The 24,980-nt window shown below is 36.3% G+C and overlaps 1 protein-coding gene across 3 annotated transcripts; it reads left to right on the top strand.

The window, feature by feature from the left end:
• The first annotated feature begins 5,205 nt into the window (after window positions 1-5,205).
• Window positions 5,206-15,209, top strand: LOC127423247 (paired box protein Pax-6-like). Of its 3 annotated transcripts, XM_051667394.1 has the most exons (9): window positions 5,206-5,310; window positions 6,413-6,541; window positions 8,292-8,453; window positions 9,660-9,742; window positions 9,877-10,033; window positions 10,121-10,191; window positions 11,328-11,457; window positions 13,168-13,269; window positions 15,087-15,178. In XM_051667394.1, the coding sequence occupies exons 2-8, from the start codon at window positions 6,433-6,435 to the stop codon at window positions 13,248-13,250; spliced, it is 795 nt and encodes a 264-aa protein (XP_051523354.1). In that variant the 5' UTR covers window positions 5,206-5,310; window positions 6,413-6,432; the 3' UTR covers window positions 13,251-13,269; window positions 15,087-15,178. The 3 variants fall into 3 exon arrangements, with proteins under 3 accessions (XP_051523354.1, XP_051523355.1, XP_051523353.1); XM_051667395.1 differs by having other exon boundaries at window positions 11,331-11,457; window positions 13,168-15,209; XM_051667393.1 differs by having other exon boundaries at window positions 13,168-15,209.
• The last annotated feature ends 9,771 nt before the right edge of the window (window positions 15,210-24,980 follow it).

Genomic DNA, 24,980 nt, shown 5'->3' with positions numbered 1-24,980 from the left:
AGCCAAGGTCAGGTAGACCAAGAAAGATTTCAGCCACAACTGCCAGAAGAATTGTTCGGGATACAAAGAAAAACCCACAGGTAACCTCAGGAGAAATACAGGCTGCTCTGGAAAAAGACTGTGTGGTTGTTTCAAGGAGCACAATACAACGATACTTGAACAAAAATGAGCTGCATGGTTGAGTTGCCAGAAAGAAGCCTTTACTGCGGCAAAAAATAGAGCTTTATGGTCACAACCATAAGCGCTATGTTTGGAGAGGAGTCAACAAGGCCTATAGTGAAAAGAATACCATCCCCAGTGTGAAGCATGGTGGTGGCTCACTGATGTTTTGGGGGTGTGTGAGTTCTAAAGGCATGGGGAATCTTGTGAAAATTGATGGCAAGTTGAATGAAGCATGTTATCAGAAAATACTGGCAGACAATTTGCATTCTTCTGCATGAAAGCGGCACATGGGACGCTCTTGGACTTTCCAGCACGACAATGACCCTAAGCACAAGGCCAAGTTGACCCTCCAGTGGTTACAGCAGAAAAAGGTGAAGGTTCTGGAGTGGCCATCACAGTCTCCTGACCTTAATATTATCGAGCTACTCTGGGGAGACCTCAAACGTGCAGTTCGTGCAAGACGACCAAAGACTTTGCATGATCTGGAGGCATTTTGCCAAGACGAATGGGCAGCTATACCACCTGCAAGAATTTGGGGCCTCATAGACAACTATTACAAAAGACTGCACACTGTCATTTATGCTAAAGGGGGCAATACACAGTATTAAGAACTAAGGGTATGCAGACTTTTGAACAGGGGTCATTTAATTTTTTTCTCTGTTGCCATGTTTTGTTTTATGATTGTGCCATCCTGATATAACCTACAGTTGAATATGAATCCCATAAGAAATAAAAGAAATGTGTTTTGCCTGCTCACTCATGTTTTCTTTAAAAATGGTACATATATTACCAATTCTCCAAGGGTATGCAAACTTTTGAGCACAACTATATATATATATACAGTGGTGTGAAAAAGTGTTTGCCCCCTTCCTGATTTCTTATTTTTTTGCATGTTTGTCACACTTAAATGTTTCAGATCATCAAACAAGTTTAAATATTAGTCAAAGATAACACAAGTAAACACAAAATGCAGTTTTTAAATGAAGGTTGTTATTATTAAGGGAAAACAAAATCCAAACCTACATGGCCCTGTGTGAAAAAGTGTTTGCCCCACCTGTTAAAACATAACTTAACTGTGGTTTATCACACCTGAGTTCAATTTCTCTAGCCACATCCAGGCCTGATTACTGCCACACCTGTTCTCAATCAAGAAATCACTTAAATAGGACCTGCCTGACAAAGTGAAGTAGACCCAAAGATCTTCAAAATCTAGACATCATGCCGAGATCCAAAGAAATTCAAGAACAAATAAGAAAGAAAGTAACTGAGATCTATCAGTCTGGAAAAGGTTATAAAGCCATTTCTAAAGCTTTGGGACTCCAGAGAACCACAGTGAGAGCCATTATCCACAAATGGTGAAAACATGGAACAGTGGTGAACCTTCCCAGGAGTGGCCGGCCGACCAAAATTACCCCAAGAGCGCAGCGACGACTCATCCAAGAGGTCACAAAAGACCCCACAACAACATCCAAAGAACTGCAGGCCTCACTTGCCTCAGTTAAGGTCAGTGTTCATGACTCCACCATAAGAAAGAGACTGGGCAAAAATGGCCTGCATGGCAGAGTTCCAAGACGAAAACCACTGCTGAGCAAAAAGAACATTAAGGCTCGTCTCATTTTTGCCAGAAAACATCTTGACGATCCCCAAGACTTTTGGGAAAATACTCTGTGGACTGACGAGACAAAAGTTGAACTTTTTGGAAGGTGTGTGTCCCATTACATCTGGCATAAAAGTAACACCGCATTTCAGAAAAAGAACATCATACCAACAGTAAAATATGGTGGTGGTAGTGTGATGGTCTGGGCTGTTTTGCTGCTTCAGGACCTGGAAGACTTGCTGTGATAAATGGAACCATGAATTCTGCTGTCTACCAAAAAATCCTGAAGGAGAATGTCCGGCCATCTGTTCGTGACCTCAAGCTGAAGCGAACTTGGGTTCTGCAGCAGGACAATGATCCAAAACACACCAGCAAGTCCACCTCTGAATGGCTGAAGAAAAACAAAATGAAGACTTTGGAGTGGCCTAGTCAAAGTCCTGACCTGAATCCTATTGAGATGCTGTGGCATGACCTTAAAAAGGCAGTTCATGCTCGAAAACCCTCCAATGTGGCTGAATTACAACAATTCTGCAAAGATGAGTGAGCCAAAATTCCTCCACAGCGCTGTAAAAGACTCATTGCAAGTTATCGCAAACGCTTGATTGCAGTTGTTGCTGCTAAGGGTGGCCCAACCAGTTATTAGGTTTAGGGGGCAATCACTTTTTCACACAGGGCCATGTAGGTTTGGATTTTGTTTTCCCTTAATAATAACAACCTTCATTTAAAAACTACATTTTGTGTTTACTTGTGTTATCTTTGACTAATATTTAAACTTGTTTGATGATCTGAAACATTTAAGTGTGACAAACATGCAAAAAAATAAGAAATCAGGAAGGGGGCAAACACTTTTTCACACCACTGTATATATATATATATATATATATATATATATATATATATATATATATATATATATATATATATATATATATATACATGCAATCTGCTAATTTGTAGCAACAAGCTGCAAGGTTCAATAGAGTTACTTGAATAGATAAAATTTAAGTTAATTAACTCAACTGAGTTAGGTTTTCAGTACACAAAGTATTTAAGTAGAGGCTATATTTTAATTTAATATTAAAGAATTTCATTTTCGTTGTGTGGAACTAATGACCACAATTAAATTGAATTGAAGGTAAACCAAAAAAACAAACAAAACAAAAAAAAAAATTCAGTATACTGTATAGACAACAACATGACAGCTGTTTACAGAGCTAGACACAGCATAGTAGAATGCAGGGGTTTTGAGATGTGTTATTTATTTATTTATTTATTTATTTTCTCCCCAATTTGGAATGCCCAATTCCCAATGCGCTATAAGTCCTCGTGGTGGCGTAGTGACTTGCCTAAATCCAGGTGGCGGAGGACGAATCTCAGTTGCCTCCGCACCTGAGACCGTCAATCCGCGCATCTTATCACGTGGCTTGTTGAGCGCATTACCGAGGAGACATCACGCATGTGGGGGCTTCACGCTATTCTCCGCAGCATCCACGCACAACTCACCAGGTGCCCCACCAAGAGCGAACCACATTATAGCGACCATGAGGAGGTTACCCCATGTGACTATACCCTCCCTAGCAACCGGGCCAATTTGGTTGCTTAGGAGACCTGGCTGGAGTCACTCAGCATGCCCTGGATTCGAACTTGCAACTCCAGGGAGTGTAATCAGCGTTTTTACTCGCTGAGCTGCCCAGGCCCCCTGAGATGTGTTTTTGAATGTGTGACGAGGAGGAGGGTGGGGCCGGGCCGTGACTACTCACGCCCCACCCCCAATCGGGCTAATCAGACAAGGAGATGGATAAATGCAGCGGGACATGGCAGTTCAGGAGAGAGAGAGCCACATGCAGCTGCAGTGTGTGCGTTTGTGTTGTGTGTCTTTTTGTTTAAGTTCTTATTAAATATTATATTGACTGTTCAGCTGGTTCCCGCCTCCTCCTTTCCCAACCTTAACCTTGTTACAGAACATTTCAAACTACATTTACCTTGACACAGCATGCTAAAAATGCAGCGTCTATGGCTAGAGATGCTAAAAAAAAACAGTGAAATGCGACACAACCACAGTGCAAAAGCATCTGTCTGATGCTCTAAAAAGTGAGACGCTCCAAAAGTGCTGTCTGAAGCATGTGTATAGAACAGCAAAAATGCAAGGATGCATCCAATAAGAACAGCCTTGTCCACCGCAGACGAATTCTGTTGCTATATGCAACCAAATGGATTGGAAAAAAACAAACAATACATTGACTTTAAAAGCCACTTTTTGTATTGTCTAATCAATGTTTTATTATATTTATTATGTACGTTACATTTATAATTATTTTGATTATTATATATTGAGTAAGCTTTATTTGGGGTCCCTTTTCAGTAACTATTAGAAATGTTATTAATTGTGATTAGTTTGATTAGTTAATCAGCACATTGTGTAATAAATTAAATAAAAAATATCATTGATTGACAACCCTAGTTTGATCTATCTTCTCAATGGACCCCCTGCAGTACTTCATAGACCACCCAGGATTTAATGTATTCACCAAATAAGAATTTGGGTAACACTTCACAATAAGGTTCAATTTGTTAACATTAGTTAACATGAACTAACAATAAACAATACTTTTACAGCATTTATATATTTTGGGTTATGTTAGTTTCAACAAATAGTAATACATTTTTAAAATCAAAAGTTGTATATGTTAACATTAGATTATGCAGTGTAAACTATCATGAACTAACTATGAACAATTGTATTTTTTTTAACATTAACAAAGATTAATAAATGCTGTAAAAAATATATTGTTCATTGGTAGTTCATGATACATTATGCATTAACTAATGATAATGAATGGAACCTTATTGTAAAGTATTACCAAAATCTGTTCTTAATTATGTTTTAAATTATTTTTTAATTTAGATGAACTGAAATTAAATGAGACAGATTCAGTCAAGTTAAAATGTTTTATCATGTCAAGTTTTTTAAACTGAACAGAATGTGAAGACTGCATTTATGAAGAGGAATAATGTGATAACATCCCTTTATGAGTATTACCCTTATAAATTCCACTCTCAAATTGCACTTTTTTAACCTCTGCAGGTGAATTAATATTAATTTGTGCTCAATTATGTGCTGAGCCGTTCCCCACTTTCTCTTTTCCCTCTATAGCTCCATTATCTCTTGTGGTTTTATTGCTGTTCTCTCTCTTTCGCTCGCTCTACTTTCCCAGGCATTAAGTTCAAATTTGACACTGATGTTGACTCACTGTGTCACTCTTCCTCTCTCTGTCCCATCCTCTCTCTCTCTCCCTCACTTCCAGGCCAAAAGTGCCTGAAGACGCTTTTCTCTCCTGAGCCCTCCCTCTCTCTTTTTCATCCCGTCTAACTCTGTACATCTCTCTTTCTCCATTCTCTTCCTCCCTATCTCTCTCTCACTCCACACACACACACACACACACAGATCATCTTTAATAAAGCAAGTGAGCAGGATACCTTTAATAAGACTTCAAAACAGGGATTATATTGCTGTTGCTTCAGTAGATGTGCTGCATGTATTGTAACAATTGGTGAGTAAGATTTGTACTGTTTTTCTTGTTTATATTTTTTTGTACAAGCATTTAAAACTCAGTTATGCTGAGTTGATAAATGTGAGTAAAGATACAAAAACAGATGTAAAGGATAGAAAAGAAAACATATATAGGCTAAAGGAGTCAAAATACTTAAAATGCAGTGAATATGTCTCTGAGTAGGTTAATTTTTGAAAGTCAAATGCTGCATAGGCATTAAGCTTAAAGATTTGGCTACAAAAAAACAAATATTATCCATGTAAACACACATTGATCTTATAGCAGAAATGTCACAATATATGAGGTCGGTTTAAAAAATCTTTTAAAATAAAAAATGATTCATGAAACAGCAATTGAAAAGGTAAACCATTGTTTTTGAAAACAGAAATTGTGAAGAATGTATAAACAACATTTAAAACCTGCTTCTAACTGACATTTATGAGAAATACCTTTGTCCAGAGAACACAGTTTCATCTTTTGCTTTAAATCGACCTTCAACATATAGTTGACCCTTGCCTAAATGTATGCTATAATGTGGTTTTACCCAACAAAATATGATGATAGTGGAAAGCTAGATTGGAGGATGGAAATCACAAAAATTATCCTTATTTAAGTTTTGAAGTAGGTGTTCAAAATCACTGCCTGAGAAAACAAGCATTTGTGTAATTGGACTTTTGACTCAAAACCTTATAGTTACTGAGATATAGCGCTTGTGACAATATGTGACAATAGAGGTCTGTCTAACTTTTTTATTCACAAATATTGAACATTCCACAAAATCTGTACACTCAGTGCAAGCATATGTTGACATCATGAATAAATACTAAAATATCAATAAATATACATTTCCAGTACCTCTCTCTTACTTTCTTTCTCATTTATGTGTTCTACTGGCAGGAGGGTGACTATAGTGTGCTCATGTAACAGACTCTTTTTCTGTCAGAATGATGCTAATTCACTTCCATACCAGCCATGTATAAACTTATGCTTTTCTCACACTCTATTTGTTTTGCCTTCCCTCTGTCAATCAAGGGTCAAAGGTCATGCTCTTTCTTGGGAAATCTAAATCATATTATAGAGTCTTGTCTTTCTTTTTATCCAGAGGCTGTAGTGGGAAAATTAATGATGTTTGAAAGGTTAACCATGCTGAATCTCCAAAGCAGTTCAAACTGGAGTGGACCCAATGACTGGTACCATCAAGAGGACACAGTTCCCACCCAGCACAGCACTGGTGAGATTTTTAAAGCCTTATAGTAAAGATCATTATGCTCCTTGCCACCTTTCCTCCTTTGACTGTTTATGTGAAGACACATAAGCATTAAAGACATTAAAGGGATTCTGTTTTTTCCTTTGATATTTGCAACAAGCAGTGGTTTTCAACTGGTTTTGCTATAAAACCCATATTTTACATTAGACATCAAGCGGTGACCCAACACGGTAGGCCTACCAAAATTGTAGAAAAAAAAACAAAAACAAGAAAAAACAAAATGTCCTTAAATGTAAATATTTAAACAAGTTATTAATGTAACCATAAGTGCACTGGCCCAACAATACACAAAATTATTAACATGTCATACAGTAAACAGAATAGGAACTATTAAAGGAATATTCCGGGCACAATACAAGTTGAGCTCAATAGACAGCATTTGTGGCTTAATGTTGATTACCACAAAAATTGTATTTTCTTAAAAACAAAAAAGCAACAATCTGGGTTACAGTGAGGCACTTGCAATGGAAGTGAGTGGGGCCAATCTGCAAACGTTAAAACGTTAAAATACAAGACATAAACAATATACGTGTTAACATGATTTTCGTGTGATAAAATAACTTACTAACCTTTTCTGTGTAAAGTTATGCCAATTTTACAACTTCGTTGCCATGACGATATAGTCAAAAAACCCTAAAACAACTGTAAAAATGATAATTTAAACAACTTTACAGCTCAGATAATACATGAGTTTTAACAGAAGAAATAATGTGGGTGCTTTTATAAAATTATAAGCTTCACATTTATGCCTTTAAATTCTACAAAAATTGACCATATTCACTTCCATTGTAAGTGTCTCACTGTAACCCATATTTTTGCTTTTTTTTAAAGAAAAGTAGGGACAAGTCAAAATTCATTTGTGTGGTAATCAACATTATGCCACATATGCTGTCGATTGAGCTTAACTTGTATTGAACCTGGACTTTTCCTTCAATGTATTCAATTTATGATACTGACAGTTTTGGTTTCTAAATGTCTCTTTAATTTCGATAGTTTCATGCTCATGGCAGCCAGTAATTCACTGCAGAAACCACTCGATGGTTGACACAAACCTTGTTTTCCTAGTTGCAAGTGCATCCATATTTAATTTAGTCTAAGCAATATTTACTTTTACCATGCATAGTTTTGTTAATGGTTTTTGAGGATGAGGGTATGTCACCCATCCTGTTCATGTTGGCATCTGCCTGATTTGGCTATACGTAGCTTCTACCAAGTCAAGTGACAGATGAATGTGCTGCAAAATACTGTAGAGTTTGATTTGGCACATAGACTTTGATGTCAACAACACAAGTTAGTGGGAGGTGTTTTCTCCTCCCTTTTAACAGCTAATAAGCATATTTATTTTGCTATCTTACTATGCACAATTATAGGAATAGTAGCATTTTTTTTATTTTTAAAATGGGGTTCCTGTAGCTTATCTAGAGCATGGGTTCGATTTCAAGGAACACACAAACTGAAAAAAATATATTGCATGAATGCACTGTAAATCACTTTGGATTAAAGCTTCTGCCAAATGCGTACATTTTAATGTGTAAATGTATTAACATTTACCAGATTTTTTTTCCCCCTGCTGTCAATGATTCTTTCAAAACAGGCATGGGACCCATTTTGGGTCACGACCGACCAGTTGAAAAGCGCTGTGTTAAACCATTTGCATTTCACTATTGCTTGCTAAACTATTATTTACGCTCCTCAGTAACTGTTATTTATTCAGTGTCAGATGGATGCCTGGTGGACACGGATGTGGGGATGGCAAGAGGAGGACAGGTAGAGAGAGATGAGAGGGAGGAGTCTCAACTGAGGCTGCAGCTGAAGAGGAAACTTCAGCGCAACAGAACCAGCTTCACAACAGAACAGATTGAAGCCCTGGAGAAAGGTGAGAACTCAGAGGGCTGTGATTGTGAAGCCTTGATGGACAGATAGATAATGGCTAGGCAAATCTATATGTAATGCATCAGATTGTCTCATCTTCTTTCCAATATCATAAGTAATCACTAGTGTTGTATTGTTACGAACTGGTACTCAGGTCAATGATAAATACAGGTGTCCAAGGAAAAAAATATAATTTAACACACTTATGTCAAATCCTTGGAAATGTAATATTTCATGCATTTTTCTAAACCAGTGTTTATGACAACACCAACATTAAGAAACCAGCCAATAAATTGTATTTTATTTTATAGTTTAAACCATTGTATAGCTTTTTTTTTTTAATTATTTTTTAATATAATGTGTTATAAGATTCAGTAAAAAGTAATACAATATTTTCCTCACACCTTGTGTGAGTGTCCTTAATCATCCTTAATCTTAATCATTGTTTAAAAAATAAGTTTTCAAAAACATTTTCAAGGTAAAAACAAAACAAAACAAAACAAAAATGTAAGAAGAGTTGTATTTAAAACATTGTCTGTTTGAACTGAAAATAAAATAAATAAAAAATAAACTATATTAATTTCTAAAAATTATATATTTTATTTAATAAATATAAAATATAATTTGTTATAATCATCTAGTAATATTAATAGAATATTTTACTCACACTTTTTAAAATAAAGAGTTAGATTTTGAAAAATTGTTAGATTGTTTTTTTTTTTTTATTTCAGCCTTTTAATGGGACTTTTTTTTAATTATTACAATCTCCAATAGTTACATCACCCTGACATTTTTTTTATTTATGCCCCACAAAAATATAAAATTGTTAATTCATAAATTTAAAACATGTTCATGATGGAAGAAATGTATACAAGTAATTGTTTGAATTGCATTTTAATGCATTTTTGAATTAATTAATAGGAATGAAGGTATTAAATAATCTGGACACAAAAACATCACATCACTCTTAGCACACACACACACACACACTACACAACTTCTGTTAAAATCATTCATTTCCATTCTGTCTGTGGGAAGGAAATGAAGCTACAAGAGTGAAATTAAAACCCATCGTCTGCATATTTTGAACATGTTAATTTGAACACTAGAAAATACAAAGAAACAGTGAATATTTATGGGAAACTATTAAATCTGTTCAACATGAACTACAAAACTTTATATGTTTCTATCGATACATCTCATCTAACAGAGTTTGAGAGAACGCATTATCCAGATGTTTTTGCCAGAGAACGACTTGCAAACAAAATCGACCTTCCAGAGGCACGGATACAAGTATGTGTTCTTCCTTATTATTATTGAGGAAAGCCCTTTTTCATTTCTATGTGTAAAGTGTTTAAATCAGGACCATAGTAAAATAGGTCATTGATTTCATCCGCCCCAATCATTCTCTGGGCCTTGATTGACAGGTGTGGTTTTCCAATCGAAGAGCCAAATGGAGACGAGAAGAGAAGCTGCGAAACCAGAAGCGTTCTGGGGGTGGGACTTCCTGTACTCAAACACATGCTGCGCTGACCACATCCTTTAACTCAACTTTCTATCATCATCAGCATGGCAACAGTGCAGGTGTGCTTGGAGGTTTACATATGTGGGACACTTGCATACAGGGAACTTTAGAATATAATTGTGCATGTCTTCTTTCTGTTTGTTTAGATTCCATGCTCAGTCAGAGTGAGAAAGCTCTCCCCAGATATAATGCTCTCTCAGTCTACTCTGGGATCCAGGTGAGGATTCCAGTGCTCATTTTATGATATTAATATTTCTATTTAGCACACCATTGTAACCAATTTGTGTTGGCTATACAGTTTGAGGCGCAAAGCAGTATTTGGGCACTTAAGACGCATAAAATATATGAATGTCATGAACAGTGTTGGATAAGTTACTCGAAAAAGTTATCCACTACAAAATACTATTTACTTCTCTAACATTGCAATCAGATTACTTTTCCGATGATTTCATTAAAAAGCAATCAGATTACTAATTACATTACGTTTAAGATACTTTCCGCTCAATAAATTCAAAATAATATTTTGAATGTTCTCGTTATGGGGTGCAAGCCCTACAGCTGTCACAAAAAGGCAAAGTAAATATAAACAATAACCTATTAAAATAATTAAAGTTTTAAATGTATTCTACATGACTAATATTATTTTAGAAATATGTAACCCAAGCGATGTACTTACATTTTGCATTTCCTTAAAAGTTATTAATTTAATTAAATGTCAGTAACTGTAATCTGATTACAAGAATTTAAATTGTAATGTTACACTACTTTTTTGACAAAAAGTAATTAGATCAGATGAATTGCTTTCCAATTAGATTACACTCAACACAGTCACTGCATTAGATAATAAAATATAAAAGAATGTGGCATCTTAAAACACCGGATGCATTCTGAGCAATTTTCACAATTACTTTTAACCAGCTGGTGTAAAGGGGATTTTTAGTGGATGTATGGAAGTCAGTTCTCCTTAAATTCACACGTTTCCTAGTAGAGTAACCACAGGTGTACTTCATCACATTAACTATGGGAATATTCCACTAACGTTTGATAACCAGAAAGTGTCCAAATACTTTTTGTCTTAATTTTGAACACTCATCTTAATTTAAAATGTGTGATTTTGCCATCTAATGCTTTGCCATTCATACATTTCAGCATGGCAAAAATGTATTAGTGCCCTCTGGTGGTGAGAATGGAACTGTCATCAATAATAATCAAGAAAATGTGCCTTTCTTCTTCATAGTGCAATACTATCTTGAATGTATAATTTACTATTATCTGTTATAGTGTACTTTAAAATATATATATATTTTTTTACTATTTATAAACACTATGGAACTCAACTTTGTCATTCTTTAGCAGCCTGCTCCTTCTCCATCAGCCTCTTACTTGTGCATGTTGCCTCCATCCCCAACTGAACCTCACTCGTTTGAGACATCCTACTCCTCTCCCCATCTGCCACCTCCTCCTTCAGCTAACACCAGCACAGGTAATTCTATTTACTCTTCCTTGACTTTCTAAAGGTGCTATACTCTATTAGGCATGTTCCAGGATCATAACAATCTGTAACTCATCCATTGTATGTGGTTCAGTCTATTGCAAGCTAGTAAAATACTGTTTTAATTAAATCAGATGTATTCTTTTTATGATCATACAAAACCATTTTGGAATTGAATACTGTGGGTTTTACAATAAACCATTTTACAATAAGGTTGTAGCGTATACATTAACTTTGGTTAAGGCAACAGTTTTGTACATTTCATTTCTATACTGATATATTACATTATACAACAGCTAGTTCCGGTCCTCAAATCTGATTGGATGAGAGGTGTTCTAAGAGTGTTGATAGCTCACACCATCAGCACTGGGACGCTTTCTGTTTGTATTACTCCGCTCGTGTTTGTGGCATTACAAACTTCCATGTAAGAGCTGCTAGATTTGTCTTGTGCGTGCTATGAGCGAGTTGAGCTGATGTTGACAAACTGTGTTGTCAGTCAGTGCGCAAATTTCTTTGAAGTCATCCAGAACTGTCTGTCACTCCATGGTCACTAGGATTACTACTACACTATTTTAGAAATAATAGTTAAATGAACAGCTTCAGCATTACTACAAATCACATCTGAGAGTCGCGATAGACGGGGTAATCAAACATACTCAGGGCACCTATTTGATACAAGTTTCCAAGTGGGAGAAGATGTAAACTTTCAACATTGCGTAGGTGAGTGTCAAAATAAGAGTTCCCTAAGAAATATACAAGAATGAAACTAGCATCCTCCATGTTTTCTCTCCGACAACAAAACACTTGAATGTGAGTGAAATACTCGTAGGATAATTCCAATATCAAGTATGAAAGCATCACTCCATGATCGTAGCGGATTACTATAACACTACAGCTGAGGAACAGAGTTAAACTAACAGACGCAGCATGTTCATCACTGTAACAGATGCAGGTAATCACACACTCAATCTCTCTCTCTCTCTCTCTCTCTTTCTGTCTATATCTCTCTCCCTCATACACACACTTTCTTGTTTCTCTAATAACTCTAATAACTAGTTGTTACTATTTCTAAAGTGTGGTTTTCAAGTCCTAAGTTTTTCCTTACTTATTTATTTACTTGTTTTTTTAACTGTTGTATAAAAGCAATATCACTCTCTCAATAATGCTGTATTGTCCAACTATCAGTTTGGTTGTGATTACCTGTACGGTCAAATCACAGCCGTGCTGATAACTGGACATACAGCACTCTTGTCTGTGTGATATTGCTTTATTATAAGTTGTATATGTTAATATTAGCTTAAGCGTTTTGAACTCTTATGAACTAACAATGAACTAAAGCATATTTATAAATTAACATTAGTCATGATTAATAAATGTTGTAAAATTATTCATTGTTCATTGTTATTTCATGACAGCTAATGCATAATGTTAACAAATAAATCCTTATTTTAAAATGTATCATACTGTGAATTTAGGAAATGATGCCTTTATTTAATGTAGGGTTCTTGCTCATAGTAAAAACCTGGTTATTTTACTTCTTACTTGATCCTGTGATTACAATTTATTTTCTTGGATTCATATTTTTACTTCTCTTATTCTTGTTGTAAGATTTATTTTCTATGAGTTTATTTAATTAGAGTTTTGAATGACAAAATTGCGTAAAGTTTTTCCCCTTTTCTGTTTTTGGTTTGATCTCTCCAGGGATTTCTGTGCCTGTCCAGGTTTTAGGAAATGAAGAAAATATGAGTCAGAACCTTGGCCAGTACTGGGCTAGGCTGCATTGAAAAAGCATGATAAAGAGAGGTAGATATTGCATTGCAAAATCACAAAATATTGATGTTTACAAAAAAGAAATTAAAAAAAAATCTTAAAAAATCCTTTAAAACAAATCCCTCTAAATTTGAGGAAAGCTTTCCTCTGTTGGTTGGACCTTACAAACTGTGATAATAAACCGGATTAGGAAAAAATCCCTTAATTTGACTTTCGACATAAACAAATTTCATTTTAGCCATATTTTTTTGGAAGATATTTAAGATCTGATGACAGTGTGCAATATTTGCATCAATGTCACCCCAGCATTTAGCTCCAGACATATGGGAATGTATATGATGAAATGTGATCGCCAAGCATTGTGTATTGACCTTTGCCCTATTTTTAAGCAATTGTCTTTTCAGAATCATAGACATGAGTTCCTGGCAGCACGTCTATTAAAATGGGAAGCTTATTATGGTATTTAAGAACACAATTCTGCTTTCTACTTTCATAATAATTCCTGATTACTCAGCTGTAATGTCTTCATTAAAGTCATTCATGTCTTGTGATTGTTTTCATAATCAGATTTGTGCTATATCATTTCTTATGAAATATTATTTCTTATGAAACATTTATGACTTTTTGTCACCTCAGTAAGACAATGACAATCAAGGCAAATGCCTCATTCAATCAAAGCAGGGACTGAGAGCCAATCATTATATTTGCACTAAAGCAGTGACCAATGAACAATGAATGACCAATCAATTAAAAAGTGACGATCACCACTGTTATACCATAAAGCATCAGTGGATACAGTATGCAAAACTTCTGACCAATACATTTCCAGCATGCCCCATGGAACATCTGTTGATCCAAAGTATTGTTGTTTCAAAACAGTAATGTTGTTTTATTTCTTCTATTATTTTTCAAATGAATATATTGTCTTATATATACAGTATGTCTATGATAAAATATGTTTGAACTTTAGAATAACTATCTCTGTACCTTAACTACTTGATAGCTTATGGTGTGTGCCTAAGCGTGTGCGTGTATTTGTGAGTGAGAGAGAAAGAGAGGGAAAGAGAGAGGTGTAGAAATGTACAGTGGAGTTCTAAAGTCTTAGACCACTAGTAAAAAGTGTTTGCATTTTCTCATTTCATACAAGATTATACATTACAAATCATATTATCAGCATACCAATCTGACTGAAAAGTTGAATAAAAATGCATGAATTACACTAGTTTGTGCAAAACCTGATAATCCATGTTATCCATCATGATTTAGCATTGTTCCAAAGAGCATTGTGTGTGTTTCAATGGAAACAAAGAAATCTGACCTTTCAGTTAACATGGTGAATGTCACAAATTTGCTTGCATTTGATTAGTGACCTAGAAACAGTGCTGAATATTAAATATTTCTTAATCATTGTACATCATAACTTTTCTTTCCTTCCATTTTTTTAAAAATCATACTTTTTTTTTTTTTATGTTATTCTGTTTATATCCAGATTTAAATGAAAAGAAAAAAAATCAGTATGGTCTTGTGGACCCCACTATATGTGTGGATTTTGTGTTCACTCCTTTCAGTCAACCTACAGTATTTCATGTATGCACTGAACCCTTTAATCAAAACATTTATCTGGCAATCATATAATGCAAGTTGTAATTGTGTGAAATGCACTTGATTAAAATAAATATGCACTTTATTGATTGATTTTAATCTGTTCTTCCAGATGAGCATAAAATCTGAAAGGATTTATGCATGTTTTTTCACTATATATGTACATACATGTAAATGGTTTCACATCTATAAGAGACACTTGGATTGCATAAGTCATGATTTATAAACTATATATACTTATTACACAGCTGTCTGGAATACTCGATTCTGACTGGTCAATGGTGCCATCTAATGGTCTGTTATTGCTCTGTAACAGCTGCACATTCACGTATCAGACCGCTTATCCTGGTGTTGCAAGCCTTCCCTCCTGCTTCTCGGATCACTGTATGATCTCTTCAAGTAAGATAATAAAATAATTTCTACTCAAAGCAATGTTTCATGTCCATTTATTTGTTTATTTGGCAAGTAGTCTTGTAATGAGCTGGATAAAGTGGATACAGAAACCACCAGCAGAACTCCGACACAAACCGGTTGATTTCAGCTGTTCAGCGATTTCTATGTTCTCAGATTATATAATTTTAACGCAAATCAATATTTTATGTCCATGTATTTATTTATTTGGTTAGTAGCCATGTAATAAGCATGTACAGTCAGCCGCATGTTATTGCACAATAAACCCCGACAGGGTGATCAGGACCCTGATGCAGAAGGGGTTTCTTTTGCGTTAACAATTGGCTGACGGTATATATATATATGTGGCAGCGGGGGCGTGGTCAAGCATCTCTCCGGAGAGAGAGAAAGTGGTAAGGGCGCTTAGACCTGAGCTAAATTATGTCTAACACCTGTCTCTAATTTCATTGAGCATGGGGAGAGCGGCATAAATAGAGCACACTGCAAGTAGACGAGAGAGAGAGCCTGGGTACCAGAGATCCTATTGTGAAGCCAAGAGTTTATTATTGTGAAGAAGTTTGTTTATTTTTAGAGTGAATTATTGAACAGCGTGGAAACCCTGAAAGAGTGTATCTGCTGCAGTGAGGAGAATAAAACGCTTACCTGAACCAGGAAATCTGCTTCTCGCCTCCTCCTTTCACTGAGAAGTGTTACAATATATCATTTGGCAAGTCGTTTAGGACGTCTACTTTGTGGATGACACGAGTAATTTTTCCAACAATTGTTTACAGACAGATTGTTTCACTTTTAATTGACTATGTCACAATTCCATTGGTCAGAATTTACATACACTAAGTTAACTGTGCCTTTAAGCAGAAAATTATGTCAAGCCTTTAGACAATTAGCCAATTAGCTTCTGATATGAGGTGTACACAATTGGAGGTGTACCTGTGGATATATTTTAAGGCCTACCTTCAAACTCAGTGCCTCTTTGCTTGACATCATGGGAAAATCAAAAGAAATCAGCCAAGACCTCAGAGTTGTGGACCTCCACAAGTCTGGTCATCCTTGGGAGCAATTTCCAAATACCACGTTCATCTGCACAAACAATAGTACGCAAATATAAACACCATGGGAACACGCAGCCATCATACCGCTCAGGAAGGAGACGCATTCTGTCTCCTAGAGATGAACGTAGTTTGGTGTGAAAAGTGCTAATCAATCCCAGAACAACAGGAAAGGACCTTGTGAAGATGCTGGAGGATACAGGTAGATAAGTATCTATATCCACAGTAAAATGAGACCTATATCGATATAACCTGAAAGGCTGCTCAGCAAAGAAGAAGCCACTGCTCCAAAACTGCCATAAAAAAGCCAGACTAAAGTTTGCAAGTGCACATGGGGACAAAGTCTTACTTTTTGGAGAAATTTCCTCTGGTCTGATGAAACAAAAATGTAACTGTTTGGCCATAATGACTATTGTTAAATTGGAGGAAAAAGGGTGAGGCTTGCAAGCTGAAGAACACCATCCCAACTATGAAGCATGGGGGTGGCAGCATCATGTTGTGGGGTGCTTTGCTGTAGGAGGGACTGGTGCACTTCACAAAATAGATGGCATCACGAGGAAGGAAAATTGTGTGGACATATTAAAGCAACATCTCAAGACATCAGCCAGGAAGATAAAGCTTGGTCAAAAATGGGTCTTCTAAATGGACAATGACCTCAAGCATACCTCCAAAGTTTTGGCAAAATGGCTTAAGGACAATAAAGTCAAGGTATTAAAGTGGTCATCACAAAGCCCTGACCTCAATCCGATTTCCGATTTTCTCAATCCAAAATTTGTGGGCAGAACTGAAAAAGCATGTCAAGTCAAATTTTTATTTGTATAGCGCTTTTCAAAGCACACATCGTTTCAAAGCAGATTCATGACTAATGTCTTTGAAGTCCATCCTGGATTAACTGCAGAAGTTCACATGGATGCATTGTCCTTTGTTAGTTGGCTGATGAAGGCTTTTGTTGGCAATTAATTAATAGTCTATGTATTCCATTTCAAGAGCGTAGTCCATCAATAGACAAAAGTGATGCAGACACAGATCATTGAGGTGCATAGCAGTTCAACCAGCAGGTCAATTTGGTGAAGTTCGTTGGGCGTCCATCTTAAGTCCATGGTTCAGGCAGTGGCATATGAAGTATCTGATGTCTTACAGTTGGAGTTGGCATCAGTTCATCCTCTGAAGTCCATCGTAAAATAATGAAGTGATGTCTGGCTAGCACCGGCTGTCGTTTGTCATCATCACTCAGTGACATGTAGCAGTGGAATCCGACAACAAGCAGGAATGGAGCTGGATCTGGCCAGCTCTGGTAAACTCTGGATATGAATCCTGAGGTTGAGACATGGAAACAAATAGAATTATATTAGAATAGATGCCATTCAATTTTTTGCAGAGTTATAGATCATGATAGATGTTTCTGGTTCTGGCAGACCTAACTAAAGCAGCCTAATTGTGAGATGGATAAATTAGGTGTATGCTTGGCTAAATAGACGAGTCTTTAGTCTAGACTTAAACTAGACTGTTTAAGTGAGTGCGTCTGTGTCCCGAACAGTGTTAGGGAGACTATTCCATAGTTTTGAAGCTAAATAGGAAAAGGATCTACCTCCTTTTGTGGATTTTGGTATTCTAGGAACTATTAACAATTCAGAATTTTGTGATTGTAATGAACTTGATAGAATATAGCTTGTCAGAAGGTCACTTAAGTACTGTGGAGCTAGACCATTCAAAGCTTTGTATGTAGTTAATAGAATTTTAAAATGAATACAAATTTAACAGGTAGCCAATGTAACGATGATAAAATGGGGCTAATGTGATCATATTTCTTGGTTCTAGTCAGCACTCTGGCAGATGCATTTTGAACCAATTCAAGTTTATTTATTGAACTTGCTGGACATCCTCCCAGTAATGCATTACAATAATATAGTCTTGAGGTCATGAATGCATGAATTAGTTTGTCGGCATCAGCAACAGAGAGCATGTGTTGTAACTTAGCAGTATTTCTGAGGTGGAAGAATGCTGTTCTACAAACATTGGAAATTTGATTTTCAAAGGACAGATTGGTATCAAATATAACACCTAAGTTCTTTGCTGTAGAAGATGACATAACAGTACATCCATCGAGAGTCAAATTATATTTTAGCAGCTTATTTTTAGAGTCCAATAATTAGTACCTCTGTTTTGTCGGAATTGAGTAGAAGGAAATTTCTGGCCATCCAATCTTTGATTTCATTGATACATTCTGCTAATTTGGAGAATTGTGAATTTTCATTGGGTTTAGAAGAAATATAAAGTTGGGTATTGTCGGCATAACAGTGGAAACTTATTCCATGATTCCTGATAATATCTCCCAGGGGAAGCATATATAAGCATATGTGGCACTCCATACTGAACTTTTGTTTGATTTGACAATTCCTCGTTTACACATACAAAGTGGTAGCGACCTGACAAATAGGACCGAGGTCCACTAATACCAACATAATTCTCCAGCCTATTCAAGAGAATGTCGTGATCTATGGTGTCACAGGCAGCACTAAGATCTAAAAGCACTAGAAGAGAAATGCAGCCACGATCAGATGATAAGAGCAAGTCATTTGTAACTCTGATAAGTGCAGTCTCTGTACTGTGATGAGGCTAAATCCTGACTGAAATTGTTCATATATACAATTTCTCTGTAGAAACGAACATAGTTTGGATGACACAGTCTTTCTAGTATCTTTGACATAAATGGTAGATTTGAAATCAGTCTGTAATTAGCCAATTCTCCAGGATCAAGCTGTGGCTTCTTAATAAGTGGTTTGATAACTGCCATTTTAAAGTTTCTTGGGACATGTCCTAAGGATAGCGAGGAGTTAATCATAGTAAGAAGAGGTTCTGAGTTTACAGGGAATACCTCTTTTAAGAGCTTAGTTGGTATTGGATCTAACATACATGTTGTGGCTTTTGATTTTTTGATAAGTTTGTTAGCTCTTCATGACCTATGACTGCAAAGGACTGAAGTTGCTCATGAGGAAAATTATGAGACACTGTTTTCTGAGGTGCTGTGACAGTTGATTGCATAATTCCAATTTTATTTCTGATTTTTTCAATTTTATCAGTAAAGAAATCCATGAAGTCATTACTATTGTGCTGCGACGGAATCTGGTTCAGTTGATGATTTATTCCTAACCAATTTAGCCACGGTACTGAATAAACACCTAGGATTGTTGTGATTATTTTCTATGAGTTTGCTATAATATGCTGACCTGACAGCTTTTTGTGCCTATCTGTAGCTACTGTACGGGTGCACGCGGTAAAATACACGCAGTTGAAACAGTAGAAAAGCTGAAGCATGCGGTAAAATGGCAGAGGATAAAACAATGAATTATAAGAATAATAATAAGCAATGCTAAGCAGGCTAGCAAGCTACAAACACTCGGGCAGTGAGCCGGCAGCAACCGGAACAGAAACAGGAAGTTTAGTAGTCTGTGTTCGAGCAAGGAGGCCAACAAACCTGACTCAGTTATACTAGTTCTGTCTGGAGTTACAGCAAATTTACAGCAAATTATTGTGAGAAGCTTGTGGATGGCTACCCAAAATGTTTGACCCAAGTTAAACAATTTAAAGGCAATGCTACCAAATACTAACAAAGTGTATGTAAACTTCTGACCCACTGGGAATGTGATGAAAGAAATAAAAACTGAAATAAATCATTCTTTCAACTATTATTCTGACATTTCACATTCTTAAAATAAAGTAGTGATCCTAACTGACCTAAGACAGGGAATGTTTTCAATGATTAAATGTCAGGATTTGTGGAAAAAACAGAGTTTAAATGTGTTTGGTGTATGTAAACTTATGACTTCAACAATATATATATATATATATATATATACATACATACATATACATACACTCACTGAGCAATTTATTATGAACACTATGGTCCTAATAAAGTGCCTGATGTGGTCTTCTGCTGTTGTGGCCCATCTGCCTCAAAGTTCGACATGTTTTGCATTCTGAGATGTTGTTCTGCTCACTACAATTGTACAGAGTGTTTGTCTGAGTTACTGTAGCATTTCTGTCTCTCTGTTTCTGCTTGAACCAGTCTGGCCATTCTCCATTGATCTCTCTCATCAACAAGGCGTTTCCATCTGCAGAACTGCTGCGCACTGGATGTTTTTTATTTTTGGCACCATTCTGAGTAAACTCTAGAGACTGTTGAGTGTGAAAATCCCAGGAGATCAGCAGTTTCAGAAATACTCAAACCAGCCCGTCTGGCACCAACGATCATGCCACGGTTGAAATCACTGAGATCATATTTTCCCCCCATACTATTATTTTTTCATAAGGCACACAGGTGTTCCTATTAAAGTCTGTGAGTGAGTCTGTGTTTATATATATATATATATATATATAAATATATAACCTCAATCATGCCTACATGATGAGTCATAATGGCTTTAAATATTGTTTAGCTAAGTAGGTGTTAATAGAGGTTGTCTAGTCATTATTATTATGATTGTGTGTGTATGTCTCTCTCTCTCTATCTTTCTTTCTCCCTCACTCTCTCTCTCTTTCCATTTCCCATTCTTTCTCTATCAAGGCATTAGCGATACTGTGTCCTGTACCACTAATAGCACTTTCAGACACACTCTGGCAGTTGGGGGGATGGGTAAAAATGAGAGATAAGTAACACTGATGGTTTGCAGGCACTTTTGTGCAACAGGAAATGGACATTCTGAAGCTCTCTGGTGTCCTCAGCAGTCATATGTCCACAGATATGATCATGTGCATTGTTTTTATGTTGTCTAAAGTGTCAATAACTGTGCATGTGTTGTCATTTTCCATGACTTAGCAATGCTAAGAAGTGGTAAGAAACATCTGTCAACACAGGGAAAGAGGAAGATTTGTGACCAGTTCTTACTGTGAAGAGCAAATTAAGAATCTTTAAAAAATTTGACTTTTTTAGAGCATTAAAATCCCCCTTTGTATCTGAAATAATTACACAACAAAACTACAAGGGCTAGACTAAGTAACAAACACCAAGAACGGGTTGGTATTTATATGTCCTAATAACCTAAAGATGTTGCCTTCAGAACATTGTGAGTCCTTCTTGTAACACCATCAAACATGTGTTAAGATGTGTGAACAGTAATTGGACATTTAACAGTTCTTCATGATCAAAAGCGGTCACTCCTTTGAGCAGTCATGTAGGCAGAAATGTAATCTGTGGTGTTTGCTAAGGCAAGCATCACTGTTGCTCATATTTAGAGTTAGGGATTTAAACAAACCATTGACCCAAAGTACTATCAAACTTCAGCACGTAACTCATCCCACACTGTTTGTGTTATGGACATGAATGAAACCTGAAATCATTCTGCTTGTGGAGGAAAGCTGCTACTACTATTCTAGATGGCAAAAAATAGCCATAGACTTACATTGATGGAGGGACCCAAGCCATATCCAGAGACCAGAATGTTATAAAAAGTTGGAGTTGGCCTCTTTTGACTCATTGTTGACTTGGCTGTAAGTAACCACCTACACCAAACACCCTTGCATCTTTTGCATGGTGGGCAGGCACCACTTACATTTTAAACAAAATGTAAAAAATATTGGTCACACTCTGTGCTTCAAAAGTGTAACTGTTCAATTATGTTTGTAGCAGGACCATGCAAAGGCATTTGATCTCATTCAGATATAAGTAACATCACTCTTGAATTAGTTTAACAGTGTTTATGGGAGGATTTTGGACATTGTAAGGGAAATGTGTTTGGTCTTGCAAAATCAGCTTAATATTCTTATCATCTGAACATTTACATAGCAATCATTAGATTTAAAGGGATAGTTCACCCAAAAATGAACATTCTTTCATCATTTACTCACCCTCATGTCATACCAGATTCTTTCTTCTGCAGAATTTTAGAAGAATATCTCAGCTCTGTTGGTCCTTTCAATGTAAGTGAATGGTGACCAGAAATCTGAAGGTCTAAAAAGCAGATAAAAGAAGCATAAAAGTAATCCATGAGATTTCAGTAGTTAAATCCGTGTCTAGAGAAGTGACATTATAGGTGTTGGTGAGAAACAGATAATATATTACAGTCCTTTTTGCCTATAAATCTCCACTTTCACTGTTGTGGCGCCTGTTTAGTTTCACTTTCACATCTGAAAGTGATAGTAGAAAATTGATAAAAAACAAGGACTTAAATATATCTGTTTCTCAACCACACCTATCATATTTCTTCTGAAGACATGGATTTAACACTGGAGTCTAATGGATTCCTTTTATGCTGCTTTTAACTGTGTTACGGCCAGCTTGTTCCTGACCGCAACATAAAGGGGAGTCACACACAAAAGGTCATTTCAACGATATTAATTTATTAACTTAAAGATAGTATACAAGGAATAAAGAATGTCAAGAGGGTTAAATAAAGGAAAAAAATAAATAATTCAATGGAGCTGTAAATGATAGAGAGCATGAAAGAAAGAGTAAATCTAAGGTCTCCTCTGGAGAGATGCAACCAGTTAAGTCCAGTCTGATTCCTGCTGCCAGCCAACAGCGCCTGGACCACAAGCACCAGCATCAATCGGAAGATGAGAACAGGTTTGAGTATTCAAGAATGTAGTTTCCTGACTAGAGGAGTTGAATGTACTTCTGTGAGTGAGAACAAACTCATCAGCCATAATAGCTGCTTCAGAAAGTTTGCTTACGTTGTGCTCATTTAGGCATGTAGCTACAGCAGCAGGAACACAGTTCTTAAATTCTTCCAAAAGTATTAATTCTCTAAGCTGCTCTTTGTTTGTCACTTTCATTGAAGTACACCAACGATCAAGCAAGTTTCCTTTTTCCTGGGCAAACTCAACATAAGTGTGTCTATCAGTTTTTCTAAAATTCCAAAATTTCTGGCAATATGCCTCAGGCACTAATTTGTAAGCTTGCAAAATAACAGACTTAATGGTCTCGTACTCACCACTCTATTCAATTGTAAGTGCAGAATAAACCTCCTGTGCTTTTCCTGTCAAAACACACTGCAACAATAATGTCCATGACCCTTTAGGCCATTTTAATGAAACAGCAACATGTAAAAAATTATAAAAATATTTCTCCACTTCTTTCTATGAAAAGGGTGGAACCATTTGAATATTCTTATGAATATCAAAGACAGAATCAGCTAAAACAGGTGACTGAGAAGGTGATGCAAGATGAGGCACATCAGAATGCGGAACTTCAGCAGATTTCTTAACTGAAACTCTCTTTCTTCCCATTCTCTTTCCAACTCTAACTCTAATTTTCTTATTTCTAATTTCTTCACAGCAAATTCTCTCTCCATCTCTCTCTCTTTCAAAGCACAAGCATAACGCTCAGCACAAAGTTTAGCTGAAATTTAACTGCTTCTCTTGGAAAAACATTTCTCTAAGCTTCATTTCACTGTCAGTTTCATGAACATGAGACATTAAAGACTCTTGAGCGGAAGACTCGGCTCTTAATTCCAAAACTCATCTCTTGGTGAGCGAACTCCTTAAAGCTCTCATAAGAGTTTCTTTAAGTTTCCTATCCTAGCTGGAAACTTCAATATTAAAATGCTCTGCAATCTGCAGTAATTGTTCTTATGTGCACCTCTCAAGAAGAACTTCAGAAGGGCACACAAAAAATCTTCGACTACCGTAGACATCTTCAACCTGTGAACAGTAAACAGTAAAGCTTAACACAATCGAGTAGAGCAAACAGTGCTATCAAAAGTGTGACGTGACTATGAATTACTATGGCAACGACTACTAGTCCTATAAGCAACAGTGTCAAAAAAAACCACAGCACACACCTGTTACGAGTCCTACCACAAGTCACTTAAGATCCTCTTCAAACAAACAAGGTAGGCATAAACGAAGAGCAGCTTAAACATATTAAACAAGGTATTTTCCCTTTTTACGAAATTGTGACTTTTCACAGTTAACACAAGTGAATGTCATCATAATTAATGAATAATGTACTCCAGCTCCTAAGTAATCAAATACAAAACTAACTTAGCCCTACCTAGTCTTCAAAGGTGTACCGGGCTCGGGGCGGCATTAAACACTGAACTCAGTGACAATTGGTCTCAGGGACCAAAAGTCCAAAAGCGTGCCCTCAACAGAGATTTAAATCCCCACCCAGAATAACTTTCTAAAATAAGAAAGGCAAAATAATAAACAAAAACAACAAATAGTGCTCCGAAGGAAGAATTGCAAAAGCAATCCAGCTGGAAACACACTTATTAACTGGAGTTTACTCATTCAAAAACAAAAGGTGAACACTCAAACACATAGGCTGCTCAATATCACACACAGCTTCCAAAGATCCCGGACGAGCCCCCAATTCACGATACGGCCAGCTCGTACTTCTTTTTGGACTTTCAGATTTCTGGCCAACATTAACTTGCATTGAAAGGACCAAAAGAGCTGAGATATTCTTCAAAAAAATCTTTGTTTGTGTTCTGCAGAAGAAAGAAAGTCATACACACCTGGGATGGCATGAGGGTGAGTAACTGATGAGGGAATTTTCATGTTTGGGTGAACTTTCCCTTTAGTGACTGTCATATGATTTTCAACATTTCTCCAAATGTAACCTCAATCAATGTCGATATGAAATAAGATGAAAGACAAGTCATTGGATCATATTTTGACATGTTATCTTTGACTTTGAGCAGTATGCTGAAATTTGTCCCATGACAATAAAAGTATTACAAA

The sequence above is a fragment of the Myxocyprinus asiaticus genome, chromosome 32 (assembly GCF_019703515.2).
Source record: "Myxocyprinus asiaticus isolate MX2 ecotype Aquarium Trade chromosome 32, UBuf_Myxa_2, whole genome shotgun sequence".
NCBI classification, from domain to species: domain Eukaryota; kingdom Metazoa; phylum Chordata; class Actinopteri; order Cypriniformes; family Catostomidae; genus Myxocyprinus; species Myxocyprinus asiaticus.
Note: the sequence above shows the minus strand (reverse complement) of the source record. Positions and strands in the feature narration are given on the sequence as shown.